Genomic DNA, 21005 nt, shown 5'->3' on the forward strand with positions numbered 1-21005 from the left:
AGGGACTGGAGCATCTCTCCAATGAAGAAAGACTGAGAGAGCCGGGACGGTTCAACATGGAGAAAAGAAAGTGGATCTTCTCAATGTGTACAACCACCTTAAGGGACGGAGAGTGGAAAGACAACAGACCCAGGCTCTTTTCAATGGTGCCCAGTGACAGCACCAGAAGCAATTGGCACAAACTGAAACACCGGAGATCCTGTTTGAACATCAGGGAACACTTTTTTTACTGTGAGGGTGACCAAGCACTGGCACAGATTGTCCAGGGAGGTTATGGAGTCTCCATCCTTGGAGATATTCCAAAGCCACCTGGATGTGGTCCTGGACAGCCTGCTCTAGGTGACCCAGCTTGAGCAGAGGGGCTGGACCAGATGAGCTCCAGAGGTCCCTTCCAACCTCACCCATTCTGTGATTCAGTGAAAATGCATTTTGCTGTGTTAGCACTTACACCAAGCATCATATTGTGCAGATATAAGTGCTTCTGACTACAATAAGTCTGAAAAACAGATTTTGATATGCTTTTAAATGCTTTGTTTTCTTCTGCCTATCCTGTACACTATTAAACCTCTAAATTACTTTTCACATATGCAACATATTTCAATGTGTGCAATTTTTAGTAGTAAAATAGGTACTTCACTGTTCATTAATTCGCATTCTGTAACTACTTACTTGCATTTATCTTTAAAAATTGTTTCTGGTAGAAAATAAGATGCTTCCAGACTTCTAGTTTCGATGACCTGAAAAAAAAACAAGACAAATAGTACAAACGGAGTAGTTCCATAGCTATTTTCTCCAATGACTAAATTGCTTAAAGAGGTTCTACTGTAGCAGATTACCAACCCTTCACTAACATCTACCTCAGCACAAATAAGGCCTTTACAATTTCTTTTAACCAGAGAAAGGGATTGTGGCACTCGCCCTTTAGACTAAAAATCTGGTTCACATGGTCTTGTGCATGTCAGTACTGTTTTATCAAAGCCAGTGAGGCTGTAAAGTCTTACACCAGATGCGGATTTAGCCCATTATATATGGTACCATAAACAAAATAAAAATGCTATACCTTGAGAGAAGAATATTCTGTGCATAGTTTTAAGAATCAGCAAGTAATGCCATCGGATACCAAAGACAAAGAGCAATGTTGGTGGACACAAATACAGGAGATCAACACCACAAGCAATTACTTGACAGAAGTTATTTACCCATTTTACAGTAGAATGTGTACTGTTCTAAATGACTTAAATTATGTGTTACCTTGCTGACATGCTGACAAAAGGCAGGAACTGCAATCATCTGACTCAGAAAGTTTAGATACGCTGCAACCAATGCCATGACACCACAACGATTAAACATTGGCAGATTATCCTCATTGATGATGGCAATGTCCTGAAATATAAAGGACAGCATTACAACCTCCAAAGGACAGGCTGTCCCAAATATATGGAAGTCAAAATTATTATTAGTAACACTAGTGGACATGTGATGACTACCTAAGTATTACTTGGCATTTAGAACCTCTCACCTTAAGATTCTAGTCTTCTAGCTCACTCTTGACTTAGGCACATATTGATCTGAAGTTAGAGAGCTTGAAGGACTCAGCCCCTAAGAGGAGACATAAATCTACTCCACTCAAACTTCTGTTTCTCAAAAAGAGAGTACAGGTTAATGACTGTTAGTCTCTTGTCCTTAAGATTCCCATAAGAACCACCTGCTGATCATAACTTTTTTCAGGAAAACTAGAAACAGTAGTTTAATAATAAAAATCTCTCTTGTGAGTCACAGATACTGTACCATACAGGGAATTACTTAATGCTTATTAGCATTTCTGTGTTTATTCAGATTGTATTATTTTTGCTCTAGCAAAACTCCTAATGTCATTTTCATCAAGTAAGGATTTGGTTCACTGACATACTTTAAAACTAAGGATGCGCTCTGTGTTTCAGAGGTTTCCTAATGCAGGTGCACATTAGGGAATAAGGCCAATGACAGAGAGTGAACTGGGAACACAGGACACAATTTCATCAAATTTCCATGGCACATGCTAACACTATTTTTTTTGAATGCTTTAATTTCAACACAGATAAACCTACTAAGTTACACAGTTTCACTGAAGACTGTATGCAAGTATGAAATAATGTTTGATCTTGTAAAAGAAATGTTAAGGAATAAAGCCTGTCAACACACTAATAGAGTTTTACTCTAAGGTCAGATTAAATAGCCTGTTTTGACAAATATTTCCAACCAATCAATTAACCAAAAGCTTTCTTCCAAGGTGACGACATTCCATATATTGTATACGGAACATTGGCGCAAGACTGTAAGAATACCTTGTCAATCTGCTAATGAATATATCATTGATTCTAGGGAATGTTTCAACAGATTTCCACATCTGCTATCTTTCCTGAAGAGAACGTGTTGTAGAAGTTTGTAACAAATCTGATTAGTTGAAGTTTCCCTATTAATAAGTGTTATGTACAAGGTGCACTTCCTTAATGGATGGATCAAATTAGGACTGAATGATGTGATTTCCAATTTGAAGATCAATATACAAACAAAAAAAAAAAAGTTACCCACATCTCTAATTACCAATATAAATTGTCAATCAATGAACCCAACACTGATTCAGACTCATACCTGCAAAGCAATAGCTAATCGAATGAGGTCAATAACCACTTCTTCATTGGCGAGTTCAATTGTGATAAGAGCTAGAGATGTAAACAGCAGTTCAAAGTTTTTTTGGACGTTGTCTTCTTCTTTACAGCCTAAGTAGATGTGTCTGTACAACTGCTGACCATGCTATAAAAGACAAAAAAGGGAAAATGGGTATTAAAATCACAGAATAATTTAGGTTAGAAAGGATACTTAAAGGTCCTCTAGTCCAACTCCCTGCTCCAAGCAGAGTCACCTTTGATGTTAGATCATTTTGGACAGAGCATTAGAAAAATAAAAAGGGATAAATACATGTATACACATATATACACAAACAAGTACATGATTAATAAAGAAGATCACTAGTTTAATACCATAACAGTAGGTTCTTTATAAATACAGTACTATTTTATTTTATGTAGAAGCGTACGGATGGGCAAGATGATACAGAGAATTTCACATGAATACTGAACTGTGTGTCAGACATTGGCATTCATTTCCTATTGAAATATTCAGAAAAAAATTGCCCATTTATGACAAGGAAAAAATAAAAAGTGGATCTTGAAACGCTCTCAAGAACATCCAAGTAACTGAGGAGCTTCAAGGGTTATCCTTGTGAGGACACCAAACTTGTTCATTAAGCAAGTCTCCTTTAAGAGCAAACTGAGAAAAAGTTCTTTTTTTCAGAGATTCAGAAGATGAGTAGGGCTCTTTTACCACTGAGCATATGGAGGCTCTAGCTCTAGTGAAGAACATAGGTTACCTAATGAAAGACCCTCAACTTCAAAAGTGACTTTACTTTCCTTGTAATGCTGTCCTTAACCAAATCTTTGTAACAAAACTATTATTTCAACACAAAAAAAAATGAAAATTCAGAAAGGCAGGTTAAGGAGCAGGTTTTGTATGCAACACATGACTCAGTACCACCCCAGCATTCTTAATTTGTAGAGGGTACAGGTCTGTATCAGCTGACACAGTTAATTTTCTAGATCTAAGGACTGATGCTTTACCTCTGGAAGTACTAGTTCAGCTTTAGGTGGAGAAAGAAAACTCATGTTTAACATGTTTTTCAAGCAGGACATATTGACTTAAGAAATAATAAAGATGCTGTTAGCCTTCTTATTACTTCTAAAATCAAATATATGTTTTATTTAGAAAAGAGGGATACAGAGTTATTAGCAAAGCACAGAAGCTCCTATGAAATAAACACAATAAAGGTTAGCTGTTTAAAGACAGTATATTTGGAAACTAAAAGTAATGAAATTATTCATCCCACTGAAAGAACTGCATCTGGATATGAAAATAAATTATTATGTGGATTTTCTCGACATGTAGTATCTTTGTAGAAGATTGCAAAATGCAAGAAGGATTAAAGAAAGGACAGAAATAAACCTCCTGGCTTTGAGAAGGTGGACTGAGATGAAGAGAGCTTTTTGTCTATGTCTGGTTTAATTCCACCTAATTTTAGGTACTGAAATTCCTATGTACGATACACAATTGCCTTAGGATCCACATCTAACATCAAACAAGCCTAGATGGTCATTTCAGGTCTTAATGGACTTCTGGAGGTGCTTCACCCTTCTCCTTTGATAATGCAAGGAATCTAGGAAGAATAGGCTGCCAACATATATATCTAAACTAGGTGAGTAACATTAAGTTTACGACATGCACCTGAAACAGTATCACACAGGACTTCATTGCCCAGGGTTAATACATTTTTTTAGAAGACTGTATAATCTTTTCTTGACCTGGTAAAAGTTTCTTTTCCTCTCCTGCCCTCTTTTTCAGATGAGAGTGTTAACAATTCAAATGTTTAGTTTGACAATTAAAATTTTCATCTAGCAAAATCAGTAAATAGAACTTATCCAAACCGTTTGAAATCCTAAGTATTAAATTGATGAATTAAAATTTAACTCACTTTTTTACAAGCATAGATCACTAATAATTGCCAATGTTGGAGTATTCTTTATATTTGCATTATTCCAGCATTAAGCAAAACAGGTGTAAATATACTGCAAGTAACATCAACTGTACTAACTCAGCAAGAACATTTATCTTGCAATGTTACTTGAAAGTCACACAACTCTATTTTGCATATTATTATATATGCAGTACTTTTGCCTCTGGACAAGTTAAACTGCAATTCTTCTGATTTTTATAATTAGAATATTAAATTAAGTCAGCACTCTGAAGACACACATTTTTTACTTCACAGCTAATAGGAAACAAAACCAAAATGGTATGGGATAGCTGTGAGAAATTAATATATTTTCTCAGGCAGACAACAATGATAAATGTTCTAAAGCCTGCTTGAGCTGACGTCAGTAATTTGTATTTTTTGTTTACAAACATACCTACACAGATAAACTATAATCAGGAATGACAGAGCACACTAATAACTATATGCATTTTTCCCACATAGAAAATAAGGTGTTTATTGTAAAGAAGTAATTTCACTCCACATATGCATCATCTAAAAAAAAAAAAAAATAAAAAAAAAAATCTGTTTTTCTTTAGAACCAAACATACTCAGAAGTGAACTGGCATGATGTCCTATAAGAACAATCCTTTAAGAAGATACATTTTTCACAATCGTGGTTTAGATATACACTGTTCTAATTTCATGCATGCAAGGATTTTCACTGAAGACGTAACTGAAAATTTTATTCCATGGAACCACTCTCAATTATTTAGAGCACCTCAACATTGAAATCACTGTAATTTGAATTCAAATCACTCAATAATCATCTTTGCAACTTGTTGCAAAAACACAGCTGTAGAAGAGCAGCAAAGCAACCAGTTCAGTTACTTTATCTTATTTCTAGATAGAAAAGTTAACTTTTTCATTCTATTACCTTTTTCATGAAGCTCACGTCTTGCCTTGAAATTTTGTCTCGTTTTATCTTTAGATCAGAAACATCTGGTATTATTCTACAAAGGAAACAAAAATGTCGGTTTAGCAAAAAGAAGTTGAAAGGGAAGAGGATGTGAAATATATGAACTATTCAAACAAATCCTGAAGCAATTTCCATTTAAATTATATCCATGTTTAACAATGACATTCGAATTTCAGTTGTAGAGGGAGAACCATAAACAGACTTATGACAACCATATATTTTTTTTCTCTACATAAAATACCATATTCTGTCTTCCACAGTTAAACTAGCAGATATTTGGAATGGTCATTTAAGGTATCATGCACTGAGGCTTACCTGTAAAACTCTTGACATCAATAAATGACACTGAGCACTGTGCATTTATCAGAATACTACATTAACATTTCATATTAGAAAAAATATTTAAAAATCAACAGTACTTATCATTCAGATACTAAACTAGAATTTCAAGTAGGCCAAAGCAAACAAAAAGAACTACCGTATCCCTCTGAGCTTTGCTCTGTTGTCATGCCGATCAATGAGATTATGCAGTATTTCCAAGACCAGCTGCCTTAGCTCAGAGTCTTCCATGAGTGACGGAGACAATAACGGGTCCAGAAACGGGGGAGGAAGTGCATTAGTTATCGTTGTTGCTTTGTATCCTGAAGTCACCTGTTCATTGTTGGAAGTAAAATTAAGGTGTGTCATTATTGCATTGTAAGAATTACTTGCTGCTGTCACCCACTTTTTAGTGTGCTTGCTTTGGCATCTGAAAGGTAGATTCAAATGGAAGTAGTGTATTAGTTTTGAAAATTCCTAACCTCACTAAGAATTTGGAAGGACTTTAATACTCATGTTCAAATGAACTCCCTCATCTGTTTTAAAGTGTTTTTTCTCAAGATCCTTCCTCTACCAACATACCTGAAAGAAAAAATAAAGGTACCATTTATGATTTTTTTTTTTTTAACAGCTTATGAAAAGTTGCAGGGCATAAAACGAAGATGGTAATAATTCCAATAAAGACTTCTCCATTTCAGGCTCTGAGCTGCTCATATATGGTACTCAGTATACTTATGTGAAGGTAAAAAGAGAAATCAGGGCCTATACGTACATCTTAAAAATCTATAGATACTACTTTATTGCAAAAAAGAAAGCAAGCAGGAAACATCACTTTCTTAGAAGTCTGGTACCATGGTGTTGTTTTTTCTTTTTTTAAACTAATACTACTGCTGCCTTGCCTCCTTCGATTACTTTAATTTAAACCAAGCTCTGTAGGCACACAAAGAAAAGTTAACTTCAATCTGACAATTTAAATATTCATCAGCTGAATATTTACATCAGTCAGAAATGTTTAAAAAGTTACTGTCCCTTAAAGCAGAGGTTACCAATCTCAAAAACAAAACAGGATTCAGAAACTGCCAAGCATACACTGTTGAGTATGAGGGGAACAAAATAATCCAAAATTTAATCATTAATAAAAGCATTATATGTTTACCTAAGACTTTGCATAATAATTGTATCTTCATTATGCATATTCCACACCATTACAGCTTTTACATGCAAATTGTGTTGTACGGGTTTTGGCTGGGATAGTTAATGTTCTTCATAATAGCATATATGGTGCCGTATTTTGGATTTGTGACCAAAACGTGTTGATAACATAGAGATGTTATGGTTATTGCTGAGCAGTGCTTACACAGAGTCAAGGCCTTTTCTGCTCCTCACCCCACCCCACCAGCGAGCAGGCTGGGGGTGCACAAGGAGCTGGGAGGGGACACAGCTGGGACGGCTGACCCCAACTGACCCAAGGGATATCCCACACCATATGACGTCATGCTCAGCATATAAAGCTGGGGGCAGTTTGCCAGGGCTGCCATCGCTCGAGGGGTGGCTGGGCATCAGTTGGCTGGTGGTGAGAAATTGGGTTTTGGGTGAGTTTTTTTAGTAGTTTGTTTGGGTGGGGTTTTGTTTGTTTGTGTTTGTTTTATTTTTTATCATTTTTTCTTTTTTCCCTTTTTTTACTTACTAAACTGTCTTCATCTCAACCCACTATTTCTCACTTGCACACTTCTGATTCTCTCCCCAGTCCCACTGGGGAGGAGTGAGCAAGTGACTGGGTGGTGCTTTGCTGCCTGCTGGGGTTAAACCACACCATGTGAGCAAGCACTATTCTGCAGCACAACTGAAGAGGCTGAAAGGAAACTGGCTGGCAGAGGAGCATGAGGGTACATGAAGGTATCTAATCAATCATTTTGAAAATGGAAAATTACTGTTATTACAAGAAGCAAGGCTGCAAATAAAAGTGCATATTTTAATGAAGTGCCAGATTTTAATTGCCTATACAACATTAAGTTGTCTGCCTGTGTGTATGCACAACAGACTAATTATGTTACGAAGTATTATTCTTCTGTAAAGAATACATGATGTACAACACTCAGTTCAGTACATAGAACAGGTAGGATTCAGTAGTTTCTAGTTCTTTATTATGTGTGCAGACTAAACTTTATATACCACAACAAAAGCTTTGCTCTGAACACAAATTCCTTCCCACATTTTTTCCACAATATTTATCAATGTCTGACTAATTCATTAAGCATCAAAACATTCACTTTCACATATTTGTGCCATGATGGGATTTTACTTCCATATTGTAAAAGAGGATCCAAAACAAAATTAAGTGTCAAAAATGTTAAATTCCTTCCACATGCACAATTTGAATCCCTTAAAGCATACTTACAGGCTATGCAGCACCCCAAATAACTAGAACAATTCTTACCCATTTCAATGGAAATTTTTCAGACTGGTGAGGTGAATATTGTCAGGAACTGTTTAAGCATAGCTGAGTCTATCTTTAATGAAGACAACGTGCAAAATGACCCCCTGAGGCCCTTTCTAACATGTTTTCTATCCTTAAATTGCAACTGTGAACGCTCAGCCCTTCTGCAAGCCAGAATCCAGGATTTCATACTCTGACAAGCAAAGAACCGTTTAACTGATTTGGCTAACATCACATACAAATTTCATGTCAAAGCAGGGATAGAAACTCATTTTCCAGGAAGGCATTCTACTGCTTTAGTCATGAAATCATTCTTTATGCTATTTCCCCTACTTCAGTCACTAAACAGTTTTCAGCTTCTGCAACAAAACAGGCCAGGATTCTACAGGGAAGAGCCTCCTTTGCTACCCACTTCTGCTTCTCACCATCAGCATGTATTTCCAGAAATACTCTTTGAAGGCTTACAGTTGAAAAATGTATTTGTGATAAAAAAGTTAATTATACCTTACAAGAAACTTGGGAAATACTAGGAAGGAAAGAACAATGGTGCCTGAGGCTCTAAGGGCTTGGAGATAGGCATCCATTCCTACAGTTTTAAAAATATTAGCCATTCTACTAATTACAGGTTTTCTGGTGTCAGAGACAAAAGTGATTTCACTTTCATGTTGCCAGCATTGCTGGCAGAACTAGTCAACTCAACCTACTCTATGATGTTCTTTTGGATCTGCATATCCAATTATAACTGCTATTCACTGATGTGCTCTAAGAGATGGAGGAATATTTCTTCATCTCCTTGTAGTGTAAGTTGGGAAAATGCTGCCACAATTTTACTCAGTAGAGCTACAGATCTTTGTAATATGAAGGTATGTTTAATTTCATAATACAGAGATGTAATAATGTACTTATATGTATAAATGTATACATAAAGTGAAACACCATGTGATTGTAACATAATATACTGAACACAGAAGGCTTACCATAAGTAAAGATCTCAATAACATGATTTGAATCCTCCTAGTTCCCAAATCTCTACAATTGGAAAAAAGTTGAAAATTAGTTTCTTAGCATATCTTCAAAATATTATTCTACTCCAGACATCACTCTAACAACCGTGTTTTTGACAAGTGAATACAGCGGTCTTGGAAGGGATGCTGAATGACCACAAATAAGGGGCAAATATCTCCAAATGAGGTACAATAACTAAATGTTTTTGAAAGGGACATTTACAGAAAGGCTTAAAAAATAAAGCACATACAATTGAAAAAAACAGTAAATGATACTTAAGGGTGGGTGTCAGGAGGATGAGGCCAGACTTTTCAGTGGTGCCCAGTGACAGGATAAGGGGCAACGGGCACAAACCGAAACACAGGAAGCGCCATCTGAATATGAGGGAAAAATTATTTACTTTGAGGGTGACAGAGCACTGGAACAGGCTGCCCAGAGAGGTTATAGAGTCTCCTCTGGAGGTATTCAAAACCTGTGTGGACGCTATCCTGTGCAACCTGCTCTAGGTGAACCTGCTTTAGCAGGGGGGTTGGACTAGATGATCTCCAGAGGTCTCTTCCAACCCTAACCATTCTGTGATTCCGTGATACATCTGAAGCAGACCTAAATCTTTACGTTTCATTCAGAAATCTCTTTGTATCTGAAATGTTCAACTGCTACAGGCTTGACTTAATTTTCACAAGCATCAGCACTCAGAATTTCTTCTGAATTAAAATGTAATTGAGCCTTTTAAGAAACCAGGACACTTCATGTTCAAGTCAGACCGCAAAACTTTGAGACTGAAAAAAAGTTATCTGCAAAATCAGCATGAAAATCTGAAAGAACCCTCAGTTTTCAGATCAGAGGAAGGTTCACGGAACACCACTTAACCTGTTCTTCATCTGTTCTCATTTTCCATGTGCTGGTACTAAAAGAAGTTAAATACCTATTGGTATATATGCACTGTTCTTGCAAGATCTTTCAAGATAAAAGTGCACTTGGAATAAATTGCTCCATTCAAAGACACTCTTTCAAGAAAGTAAAAAGGGGTACAAGCCCTTTTGTCCACCAAATAGCGCAAGGAAGAGCAAGCCTCTTCACAAAAGTTGGCCCCTACATAACAGTGGAAACTTCCATCTTCAGAGGCTACAATCCTGGCTATATCCAGTTAGCAGTATCGTTCAAATGTCTTGTGTAGCAGAGACCAAATTTTCAAGTAAGAAAGGCAAAACTGTATTAGCAGTCAGAAAGCCTGCCTTTTTGAGAACAACATATGCGCATCATGCTAGCATACTACTCAGTCCCATGTTTACAAAGAAGCCCATAAAGGAAAATTGTATAGTTAAAAAGCAAACAAACAAACCAACTCCTCAACAACTGGTAATCCAAATACAGAATTCTAAATGTTTCCATATTTCAAATACCTTCTTAATGAGTGGCAACTGGCTGGCACAGAGAGATTTCTGTCTTCCATGGAATAGTGTCCCATACTGCAGGGACACAACACTATATGAGAAGCTACCAAAAAGCCAGGAGAATGACAATGACTCCCTACTTAAGCTAGCCGGGGATCGGACATACATGGTACAAAGTATCCATGCATACCTGGAAAGAATAGCTGCAAACTTTTCAGTGACTTTCCCCATACTGAGGAAAAGCAGTCTTTAAACGTAATTATTCATGTTACAGGGAGAAATATTACTTCAGCATATGACAGCTTTTTAATTATGGGTTTATTACAGGAATCTACCCACCTATAGCTTTTTCCTATTTCTAAATAAATAGGAAAAATCTAAACAAAAACAAATGCACTGGAATTTCTGCAGTTTATTTCTTAATCTGAAGTTAGCTCATACAGAATGAAGAAAAAACCATTTGTAAATCACACAGCTATTCGAAAAAATGTAGTTATAGTACAATTTCCCTCATTCACAAAACACATGTATAAGAAGTTATGGAATTAACCATCATTAAGTAGATTATTTCAGAAACATTTGTACAGATATGGAGAGAAGAAATGATTTAGTGCAAAATAAGTTGCATTCCAGTCAGGTATTTTCTATCAGTAATGTGTTTGGAGATTGATTTCATACTGCTGACACTGTGCTTGCCTTGATTCTGCATGGCATTTAATACAGCCCCTAGTGAGTGAGAATTTCCATTTCACTTAATTTTTTTTTCACTTCTTAATTTATCAGGATTCTAAAAATCTAAATTTTTAATTAGAAATTTAAAAATGTAGGATGTACAAACCCAAGGTGACTGGTATCCAGTGATTGTGATGTTGTCCCCAAAACAGGTACTTTTCCCATAATGAACATCATAATCTCTGACCTCTGGTAATCTGGGAGATTGCTTCCAAAAAATCCTGAATGTAAACGGAATGAAATCACAGAAGGAAAGAGATATAGGGCCTTTCTCTTTGTAAGAAAAGCCTTATAAATACAAGGAATACATACACAAGGTCAAAATAGATGAAGAATAAAACTATTATTGTTTTAGGGCATAATACTTACATGTTCATTTCTGCTGAATGACTTTACAGTTTTTTCATGACACTCACTCTCTTTGAATCCTAAAACTTTCTAATTTTATCCTCCTTTAAATACATAATTTAAAAGCTAAATATGTGACATCTGTTAATTTGTAACTAGTGAGGAATTGGAAGTGTTTCTCATGGAACACACTGTTACTTTTGTCTGTTCTTAGGTCACCATTAAATATACAGGTATGTGAACAGGAATCTCAGCAGTATACAAGTATTATACGACCAATACTTTCCTTAGAGACTGCCAAGGCGAGCAGCTTTGATGCCGGCACATCGGCAGCGGAGCGCTCTAGTGCAGTGCAGAAGGTGGTTTCCTGAACCAGGGCAACTTCAGGGGGAGCAGAGAGACCGTTCAGGAGCCTGCAGTTCACACCACAGCGGCTGATGAGACCTGGGCGAGGCCAGGAGCAATGGTGGCCAAGCCCCTGTAAAAGAAGCCCCTGGGGAGTGCTAGCCACCAGGGTGTGGCGCGGCAGTCTGGGCAGCAGGGCGTGCAGGAAAGGCGCTGTAACCCTGCCGGCTCAACCAGGGAGCAACGGAATCTACCAGGCAGAAGGCCATGGCCTCTCTAAACTCTGCACCCCCTGCAACTGATGCCGCTTTGCAGACAGAGCTCTGACAGGAACACGCGGCCCAGGTGTCATCAGGGTGCGCCCTACCCTTACACCGGTACCGGACGGCAGCAGTGGGCACACCTGTGGGAGGTGCGCCCAGGTAGGGAACTCCTCCGCTTAGCGGCAGAGCTCCGGGAGGAGGTGAGTAGGTTGAGGAGTATCAGGGAGTCCACAAGGGAGTTGATAGACTACTGGCACCACACCCTACCTTCCCCGGTACAGGGCTGTCAGGCAGATAGGACACGTGATACGGAGGATTCCCTATCCTCTCCCCACCCGGCAGAATGCGGTGACTTAAGGGATAGGGGGGAATGGCAACCAGTTCCTGCCCGGTGCAGCAGGTGTATCACGCCTGTGACTGCCCCACCTTCTCAGGTGCTCCTGCGTAATAGGTACGAGGCTCTGCAAGTGGAACCAAACAATGACAAGGATGATGGTCATCTAGGTTGGAGGTGTTGCTAAGGTTAAGTTGGCCTATGCCCTGTGTCAAAACCGCTTCCATAAAGAAAAGAAGATGGGTCGCTGTCATAGGAGACTCTCTCCTGAGGGGAACAGAAGGCCCAGTATGCAGACCGGACCCGCTTCTTGGGGAAGTCTGCTGCCTCCCTAGGGCCAGGGTTAAAGATGTGATGAGAAAACTTCCTACCGTGGTACAGCCCTCGGATTATTATCCATTATTGCTTTTTCACATAGGCAGCAATGAAGTTGCAGTAAGAAATCCGAGGGCGATCAAGAGAGACTTCAGGGCCTTGGGACAACTGGTTAAGGGATCAGGAGCACAAGTACTGTACTCCTCTACCCTTCTAGTTGCAGGAATGATGGGGGAAGAAAGAAGAAGAGCCAGCATATCCATACCTGGCTCTGAGCCTGGTGTCACCAGCAGAATTTTGTGGTTTTTGATCACAGGTTGGTCTACACAACACCAGGCCTGCTAGTGACAGATGGGGTGCACCTTTCTCAAAGGGGGAAAAGGATCTTTGTGCAGGAGTTAGCAGGGCTCTTTGAAGGGGGAAAGGGATAAGGAATTAAAGGGGGAAAGGGACAAAGCCAGGCTTGCTAGGGATAAGCCTGGGGGCAGCACGCCAATGCTTGAGGAACGGTGTACTAGCGAGGTCCTTCAGTCTGCTCCACGATGTGCTGAGTATACCGGAGCACATTTGAAGCATCCCTGTACTAATACGCGCAGCACGAGGAATAAACAAGAGGAGCTAGAAGCTTTGGCTCATTGTGAGAGCTACAATATCATTGGCATAAGTGAAACCCGGTGGGATGAGTCCCATGGCTGGTGTGCCATGATGGACGGTTCTAGGCTCTTCAGGAGGGACAGGCACGGCAGGCGAGGCAGGGGGGTGGCCCTGTATGTACGGGAGGAGTTGGATTGTATGGTGCTTGCAGGTGGCGACAACATGGTTCAGAGCCTCTGGGTAAGGATGAAGGGGAAAGCAAATCAAGAGGATGTTGCTGTGGGAGCCTACTATTGACCACCCAGCCAGGACGAGAACACCGATGAATTGTTCTACAAGGAATTAAGGTATACCTCTAGATCAACTGCCCTTGTCTTTATGGGCGATTTTAATTTCCCAGACATCAACTAGGAATATCATACAGTAGACACAAACAGGTCCAGGAAATTTCTGAAGCACATTGAAGATAAGTTCTTGGTGCAGGTACTAAGGGAAGTTGACTAGGAAAGGTGCCCTCCTAGATTTGTCGTTTGTAAACAGAGAGGGGCTCGTGGGCGAAGTGGTGATCGGTGGCTGTCTTGGTCACAGTGACCGTGAAGTAGCTGAGTTTCAAATCATTGGCAATAGGAGAAAAACTGCCAGCAAAACTTCAACCCCAGATATGGGGAGAGCAGACTTCAGGCTGCTGAAGGAGCTAGTTAGTAAGGTCCCCTGGGAATCTACTTTTGAAGGTACTGGGGTCCATGAATGATGGTCACTTTTCAAGAGCCATCTCTTAAAAGCACAGAAGCAGGTAATTCCAAAGTGTCGGAAGTCAAGCAAGCAGAGCAGAAGGCTGGCTTGGCTGAGCAAGGATCTTCTAGAACTTAGATGGAAAAGTGTATGGACACTGGAAGCAAGGACAAGCGACATGGGAGGACCACAGAGATGTTGTTTGCCACTGGAGAAGAGAAGGCTCTGAGGATACCTTATAGCAGCCTTCCGGTACCTGAAGGGGACTTACAAGAAAGCTGGAGAAAGACTTTTTACATGGGCACATAGTGATAGGACAAGGGGTAATGGCTTTAAAATGAAAGAGGGTAGATTTGAATTGGATACAAGGAAGAACTTCTTCGCTATGAGGGTGGTGAGGCACTGGAACAGGTTGCCCAGAGAAGTTGTGGATGCCCCATCCCTGGAAGTGTTGAAGGCCAGGTTGGATGGGGCTTTGAGCAAGCTGGTCGAGTGGAAGGTGTCCCTGCCCATGGCAGAGGGGTTGGAACCAGCTGATTTTTAAGGTCCCTTCCAACCCAAACCATTCTATGAAAAAAAAAAAAAAAAAACCTGTAGGGAGGAAATTTGTGTGGCCAAATCTCGATTAGAGTTCAAGCTGGCCAGCACTGTGAAGGACAATAAAAAGGGCTTTTTTAAATATGTTAACAGCAAAAGAAGGATCAGAGGGAACATTGGTCAGTTGCCTGATGAGGTCGGTCACCTCACAAATAGGGACATAGACAAAGCGGAGATGTTTAATGCCTTCTCCGCCTCTGCCTTTAACACTGATGATGGGCCCTGGAACCCCTGGAGACCTGTGTTGGAAGATTGTGACTGAGGGGATGATAAACTCCTGGCCAATTTGTTTGAGACTTCCTGCTCCAGCTGGACGCCCTTGTCTATGGGGCTGGTGGGATTCATCCCAGGGTAAGTGAAAATGCTGGCCGATGTCATCGCAGGACCTCTCCATTATTTTTCAATGGTCTTGGGAGTCTGGAGAGGTCTCTGTCAACTGCAAACTGGCAAATGTTGTCTCAATTTTCAAGAAGGGGAAGAAGGAAGACCCTGGTAGTTACAGGCCTGTCAGTCTCACTTCAGTGACTGGTAAAATCATGGAGAAGGTTGTTCTGGGAGTTACTGAAAAATACTTGAGACAATGCAGTCATTGGTCAGAGCCAGCACAGGTTCACAAGGGGAAAGTCCTGCTTAACCAACTTAATTTCCTGTTATGACAAAGTCACCCATCCAGTTGACCAAGGGAAGCCAGTAGATGTGGCGGTTTTGGATTTTAGCAAAGCTTTTGATACTCTCTCTCTTCTGGACAAAATGTCCAGCACACAGCTACACAAGTCCGTAACACCTTGGGTGAGCAATTGGCTGATGGTTCAAGCTCAAAGAGTTACAGTAAATGGGGTTAAATCAGGCTGGTGGCCAGTCACTATTGGGGTTCCCCAGGGCTTGATTTTAGGGTCAGCGCTCTTCTACGTTTTTATAAATGATCTGGACACAGGAATCAAATGTACATTAAGTAAGTTTGCCAATGAGACTTAAACTAGGAGTAGCTGTGGACTCCCTCGAGGGTAGAGAGGCCTTACAGAGAGATCTGGATAGACTAGAGAGCTGGGCAATCACTAACCGTATGAAATTTAACAAGAGCAAGTGCTGGATTCTCCACCTGGGACAGAGTAATCCTGGTTATATGTACAAATGGGGGGACTAGAGGCTGGAAAGCAGCCCTGCAGAAAGAGATCTGCGCATTTGGGTTCATGGCAAGTTGAATATGAGTCAACAGTGTGCCCTGGCAGCCAAAAGGGCAAACGGTGTTCTGGGGTGCATCAAACACAGCATAGCTAGCTGGTCGCGACAGGTGACTGTCCCACTCTGTACTACACTGGTGCGGCCCCACCTCGAGCACTGTGTGCAGTTTTGGGCGCCTCAATATAAGAAGGACATCAAACTATTAGAGTGTGTCCAGAGGAGGGCGACCAAGATGGCGAAAGGCCTTGAGGGCAAGACTTAGGAGGAACAGCTGAGGTCACTTAGCTTGTTCAGCTTGGAGAAGAGAAGGCTGAGGGGTGCCCTCATCGCAGTCTACAGCTTCCTCAAGGGGAGCAGTGGAGGGGGAGGTGCTGATCTCCTCTCTCTCTGGTGACCAGCGATAGGACACGAGGAAATGGAAGGAAGCCGCATCAGGGGAAGTTCAGACTGGACATTAGGAAAAGGTTCTTCACTGAGAGGGTGGTCAGTCACTGGAACAGGCTCCCCAGGAAAGTGGTCATGGCACCAAGCTTGTCAGAGTTCAAGGAGCATCTGGACAATGCTCTGAGTCATATGGTTTAGTTTTACGTAGTCCTGCGAGAAGCAGGGAGTTGGACTCAATGATCCTTATGGGTCCCTTCCAACTTGAGATATTCTATTCTATTCTATTGCTGTGCAAGAGTATAAATGTAACTTTGATAGAAAGAAGCTTTACTTTAAAAGGTTGGATTGTGGGTTTTTGGGGATTTGGGGGGGGGGGTGTTTAACATTTTAACTTGGAGTTTTACTGTAACGGTGAGAAATAATCTCCTACATATTTGCTACTGCTCTAGAAAGCTTCAAGGCATAAGCAAAGGCACAGATCAGTGAACAACATTTAAGTTACATTTTCCCTCATTCTTTAAGTATAGGAATACACATCATAAATGCACTGCAATACATATCACTACCATAAAGAGAAAATCTGAAAAAAGGGGAGAGGCTATTTTAATGAAATAATTTACAGAAATTGTTGCTCTTTTCAGTACCATGCTTAAAAGTACTTCAGTTAAGTGATGGTGGCACAACCGGCCATTAGGTGTCATTGTTGCCGCTGTGTTTAACATTGGCTTCTACAAATTTTCAAGTAGTACCTACTAAAATGTATTACTGTATATGATTGCTTGTAATATGATTTTCATAAAAGGATTAATATTAGTTCTGTACCAAAGGTAGAGAATGATGTCTATATTTCAATGGCCGTATAATAATATAACCAACAAATTTATTATAAGTCCACCAGCATTTTTAATTTTAATTGAGCTTCTTGACTATCTGCTCAGTTAACAATTAAAAGAACAGTCTTCCAGAAGTCAAATCCATAAAGTGAGCCTAAGATTTAGGAGCAAGTACGATCAAAGATACCACACTTGCCATTATTAAATCAATTAAATCAATTACTGTCATTACTCACCAATTGTTTGAATAATTGCATTCTGGACAATCCTCTCATCACTCTCCTTGGAGCTTGTGCTGAAAGTGGCACTCCCTGCTGAACTGCGCCTATCACCCAGCTCAAAGTCAACACTGATGCGCAAGTGCTTCAACAAGGTATTAAAAACCTCCAGAACCGTTGGGCCTGGAAAAAAAACATAACAATGACTGCACCTGTCAAGGGAAAGATGCCTTAATAAAATGAAAACTAACCTTTTCAATCCCTTTTCAGGAGAAATCAGATTAAGCTGAAAAGAACAAGTGAAATACACTATTTGAAGGATACGGCCTAGGGATAAACTGTTGAAATGTGCTTACACCCTGATATTTTAAATTATTTTGTAATCAGGAAATACAGTCAGGTATATATGCATAATCCATTACGATCAAGTCATATGAGGTCTGGCTGGGATGGAGTTAACTTTCTTCTTAGCAGTCTGGGAGGTGCTGTGCTTCGGATTTGTGACTAAACCAGGGTTGAAAACATACCAGTGTTTTGGCTGTTGCTGAACAGTGCTAGCAAGTGTCAAGGCTTTTTATTTTTCCCACTCTGTCCCTACAGAGAACAGGCTGGGGTGTGCAAGAAAGTGGGAGGAAACACAGATCAGGACAGCTGACCCAAACTGACCAAAGGGCTATTCCATACCATGTAATGTTATGCTCAGCAATAAATCTCAAGAAAAGGAGGAAGAAAGTGGGGGGACATTTGTTTGTATGGCATTTGTCTTCCCAAGAAATGGTTATGCATGCTGAAGGCCTGCTTTCCAGGAAGTGGCTAAACATCTGCCTGTCAGTGGGAAGTACTGAATAAATTCCTTTGCTTTCCTTGTGCATGCAGCTTTTGCTTCACCCATTAAATTGTCTTTATCTTGATCCATGAGAATTCTAACCTTCTTTCTACCTTCTCCCTGTCCTGTGGGAAAAGGGAGTGAGCAAATGGCTGTTGGCCAGAGTCAACCCACCATGCAAATTTTACATAGAAAATATGAGTGCTTGCTGAAATTAAGCATAAACAATAGGTTAAACTTCAGGGACTTGCACCTGAATTTCAGTTATTTTAAAACCTGCTACTAAAATCCAGTTCCATATATTGGATCAAATAATGAGCTCTTTTCATGATATGGTAAAAGTCTTCACAAGTCTGTGCTGTGCATGCAAGTGGGTCTTGTATAAAGAGAAAGTACAGGCTCAGACTCAAGCCAATGAAGCAAAGCAATAATGTTTCAGTAAGAGACCAAAGGAAAAGAATAGCAGAGGACGTGTGTGTACAAAGCTTCGTAAGTACTCTTATTTCAAGGAACTATGCTACCTTAAATGACATAATTCACCTTACTTCAGCTGCTTCACAGCTACTAAGGTAAAATTTCTCAAAGATCATTCTACTCTTGACTCCTGTATTACTGCTCATCTCACAGCAGCTGTATCACAAAGGAACAGTCCTCTTGACTTTTTGTAGTCACACACAGTTCTTTCAGACTTTGCGACTTCTTACCAAGCAGAAATTCTTGCCATTCATAAGGCTGTCAGAATACATCTACTCTTTTTTTTCAATGCAAAAGGCTATAAAAGAACCAAGTCTGTATAAGTAATTGTAAACTGCGCAAGATTTCAAGCATTTTATCAGCACAAAGAAGAAAAAATTAATGCAAAACTTCCTCAAAATATATGCTTTCATTCAGTCTGAGAACAAAGCAAAAACGAGCACCACCCTTCAAATCTATCCTTTGACCTGATGCCGTTAATTTAAGAAGACTTACCTATTGATCCTTTAGCTGCTATTGCAACTGCTTCCAAAAGAACCTGAATAATGCCAGCACGAACTCGTGGGGAGTCCCTTTTGCGAACATCAAGGTGTCCAAGAATTTCTTGTATTACGTGATGGGAATATTGTGCCTATTAAAAACCAAGCAAATAGAAAAAAAGCTTCATCTGTGACTTTAATAACAATAAACTCCTACACCATTCAGCTATAGTCATGACCCTGTTCCCATTCTGCAACGTTCTTACAAATTTATCTAAATTTCAATCAATTCATGATTAAATATGGATTAAAAAACCTGCCATGACAGATGAAGCCACACAGGTCCAGGCAGCACAGTATAACAAAAGCTTATAGTATTAAAATATCCAGGAACACAAGAACAGAGGAAGCGTGAGGTGGTACTTCATTCAGCTAACTGGAGTTCAAGGACTTCAGCTGGTCTTACAAAAAAGTCATTGATACAAACACTGAGAAAACTCAGCTTTCTTTGACAATCCTGGAATTTTATGACTTTATCTTTTGGGTGTTGGTCCTCGACACATCCAAGAATCAGACTTTGATGTTTACAACAGACAATAGAAGCTGCCCACTAGTAAAAATCAATTAGCACAACACGGTTCCATGTGAAGTTGGTTTCTTGGGTTGTAAAAGCAGGACGGCCATATTGGCACAGAGATAGGACCAACTGAAACAAATCTCTTATCAAGCACAATGTCAGATCAGTATGGCTATCCTGCTCGTTGTTCTGGAGCTTGCTCAGGGATCTCCGCACCACCTTCCATCAAGAATCCCTTAATATCTTTTTTTCTTCTGCAAGTGCACATTAACTGAAAGTAAATCAGATAACCTCTGATCATAAACCACGATTAGGTTATTATTTGAAAAGTTTAAAGAATAAGGCTAAGGAGTTATGGAAAGGGATCTTCTGGATTCTTTGACTTCATCTACTGTCTATCATTATCATGGTGAGGTGAGCATTTAACCCTGCCTCCTGTTCTTGAAACATGTATGCAAGGAAAACAAACCATGGAGAAAACCTACCTGTATAGAATACATGATGATTTTGAAGCAGGAAACAGCAAACTCATTGGGATCCCATAGTCTATGATGGTCTAAATGCCTGTAACCAAAAATTAAGGGACATGAAATAATGACATTCCACAGATAAAATGAATGGCATCTTACAGTTTTCTCAAAATTCACCTCAAAGGGATTATTTTCTTACATAAAGCTTCTAAACAATGACTTATTAACTAGGTGAGAAAACTAGAACTTCAGAAAAGCATTTGTTTTCAAGATTTAGGATGTGATCACAAAACATTTGGCTGTAACAGAAGTTCCTGATTTTCTAGTTTCTGGAATTTAAGGAGCTTAGTCATACCAAAGATATACAGTTAAGAATATACTGTTTCCATACAAAGCGCACGCATAAAAATGGCTGTGACATTACATGCTTATTTACATGATAGACACACCGAAGATAGAACCAAAGAGGATGGTTCTAATACCTTGACAAACTTCTAGTCTAAATAAGATAAAGAATTTTTTTTTGGATCAGGAGCTACGAAATAATTATGGCTGAATGTTACATCCAGAATAGAGACTCTAATAGCTATTTTCATTTTCACAGT

General features: G+C 39.7%; 1 protein-coding gene across 5 annotated transcripts in view; it reads right to left on the bottom strand.

Annotated features, from left to right (window-relative positions):
• Window positions 1-21005, bottom strand: part of EFR3A (EFR3 homolog A) — an 87548-nt gene that overhangs the window by 14948 nt on the left and 51595 nt on the right. For all 5 annotated transcript variants that reach the window (XM_082312227.1, XM_082312228.1, XM_082312229.1 and 2 more), the window contains 10 exons: window positions 20416-20494; window positions 19370-19505; window positions 17593-17757; window positions 11536-11650; window positions 9276-9327; window positions 6022-6194; window positions 5502-5577; window positions 2632-2793; window positions 1252-1383; window positions 670-737 (listed from right to left, as the gene is read on the bottom strand). In XM_082312227.1, the coding sequence (XP_082168353.1) occupies window positions 670-737; window positions 1252-1383; window positions 2632-2793; window positions 5502-5577; window positions 6022-6194; window positions 9276-9327; window positions 11536-11650; window positions 17593-17757; window positions 19370-19505; window positions 20416-20494 (1158 nt within the window). The remainder of the gene's footprint in view (window positions 1-669; window positions 738-1251; window positions 1384-2631; window positions 2794-5501; window positions 5578-6021; window positions 6195-9275; window positions 9328-11535; window positions 11651-17592; window positions 17758-19369; window positions 19506-20415; window positions 20495-21005) is intronic.

The sequence above is a fragment of the Platalea leucorodia genome, assembly GCF_965183815.1.
Source record: "Platalea leucorodia genome assembly, chromosome: 1".
Classification (NCBI taxonomy): domain Eukaryota; kingdom Metazoa; phylum Chordata; class Aves; order Pelecaniformes; family Threskiornithidae; genus Platalea; species Platalea leucorodia.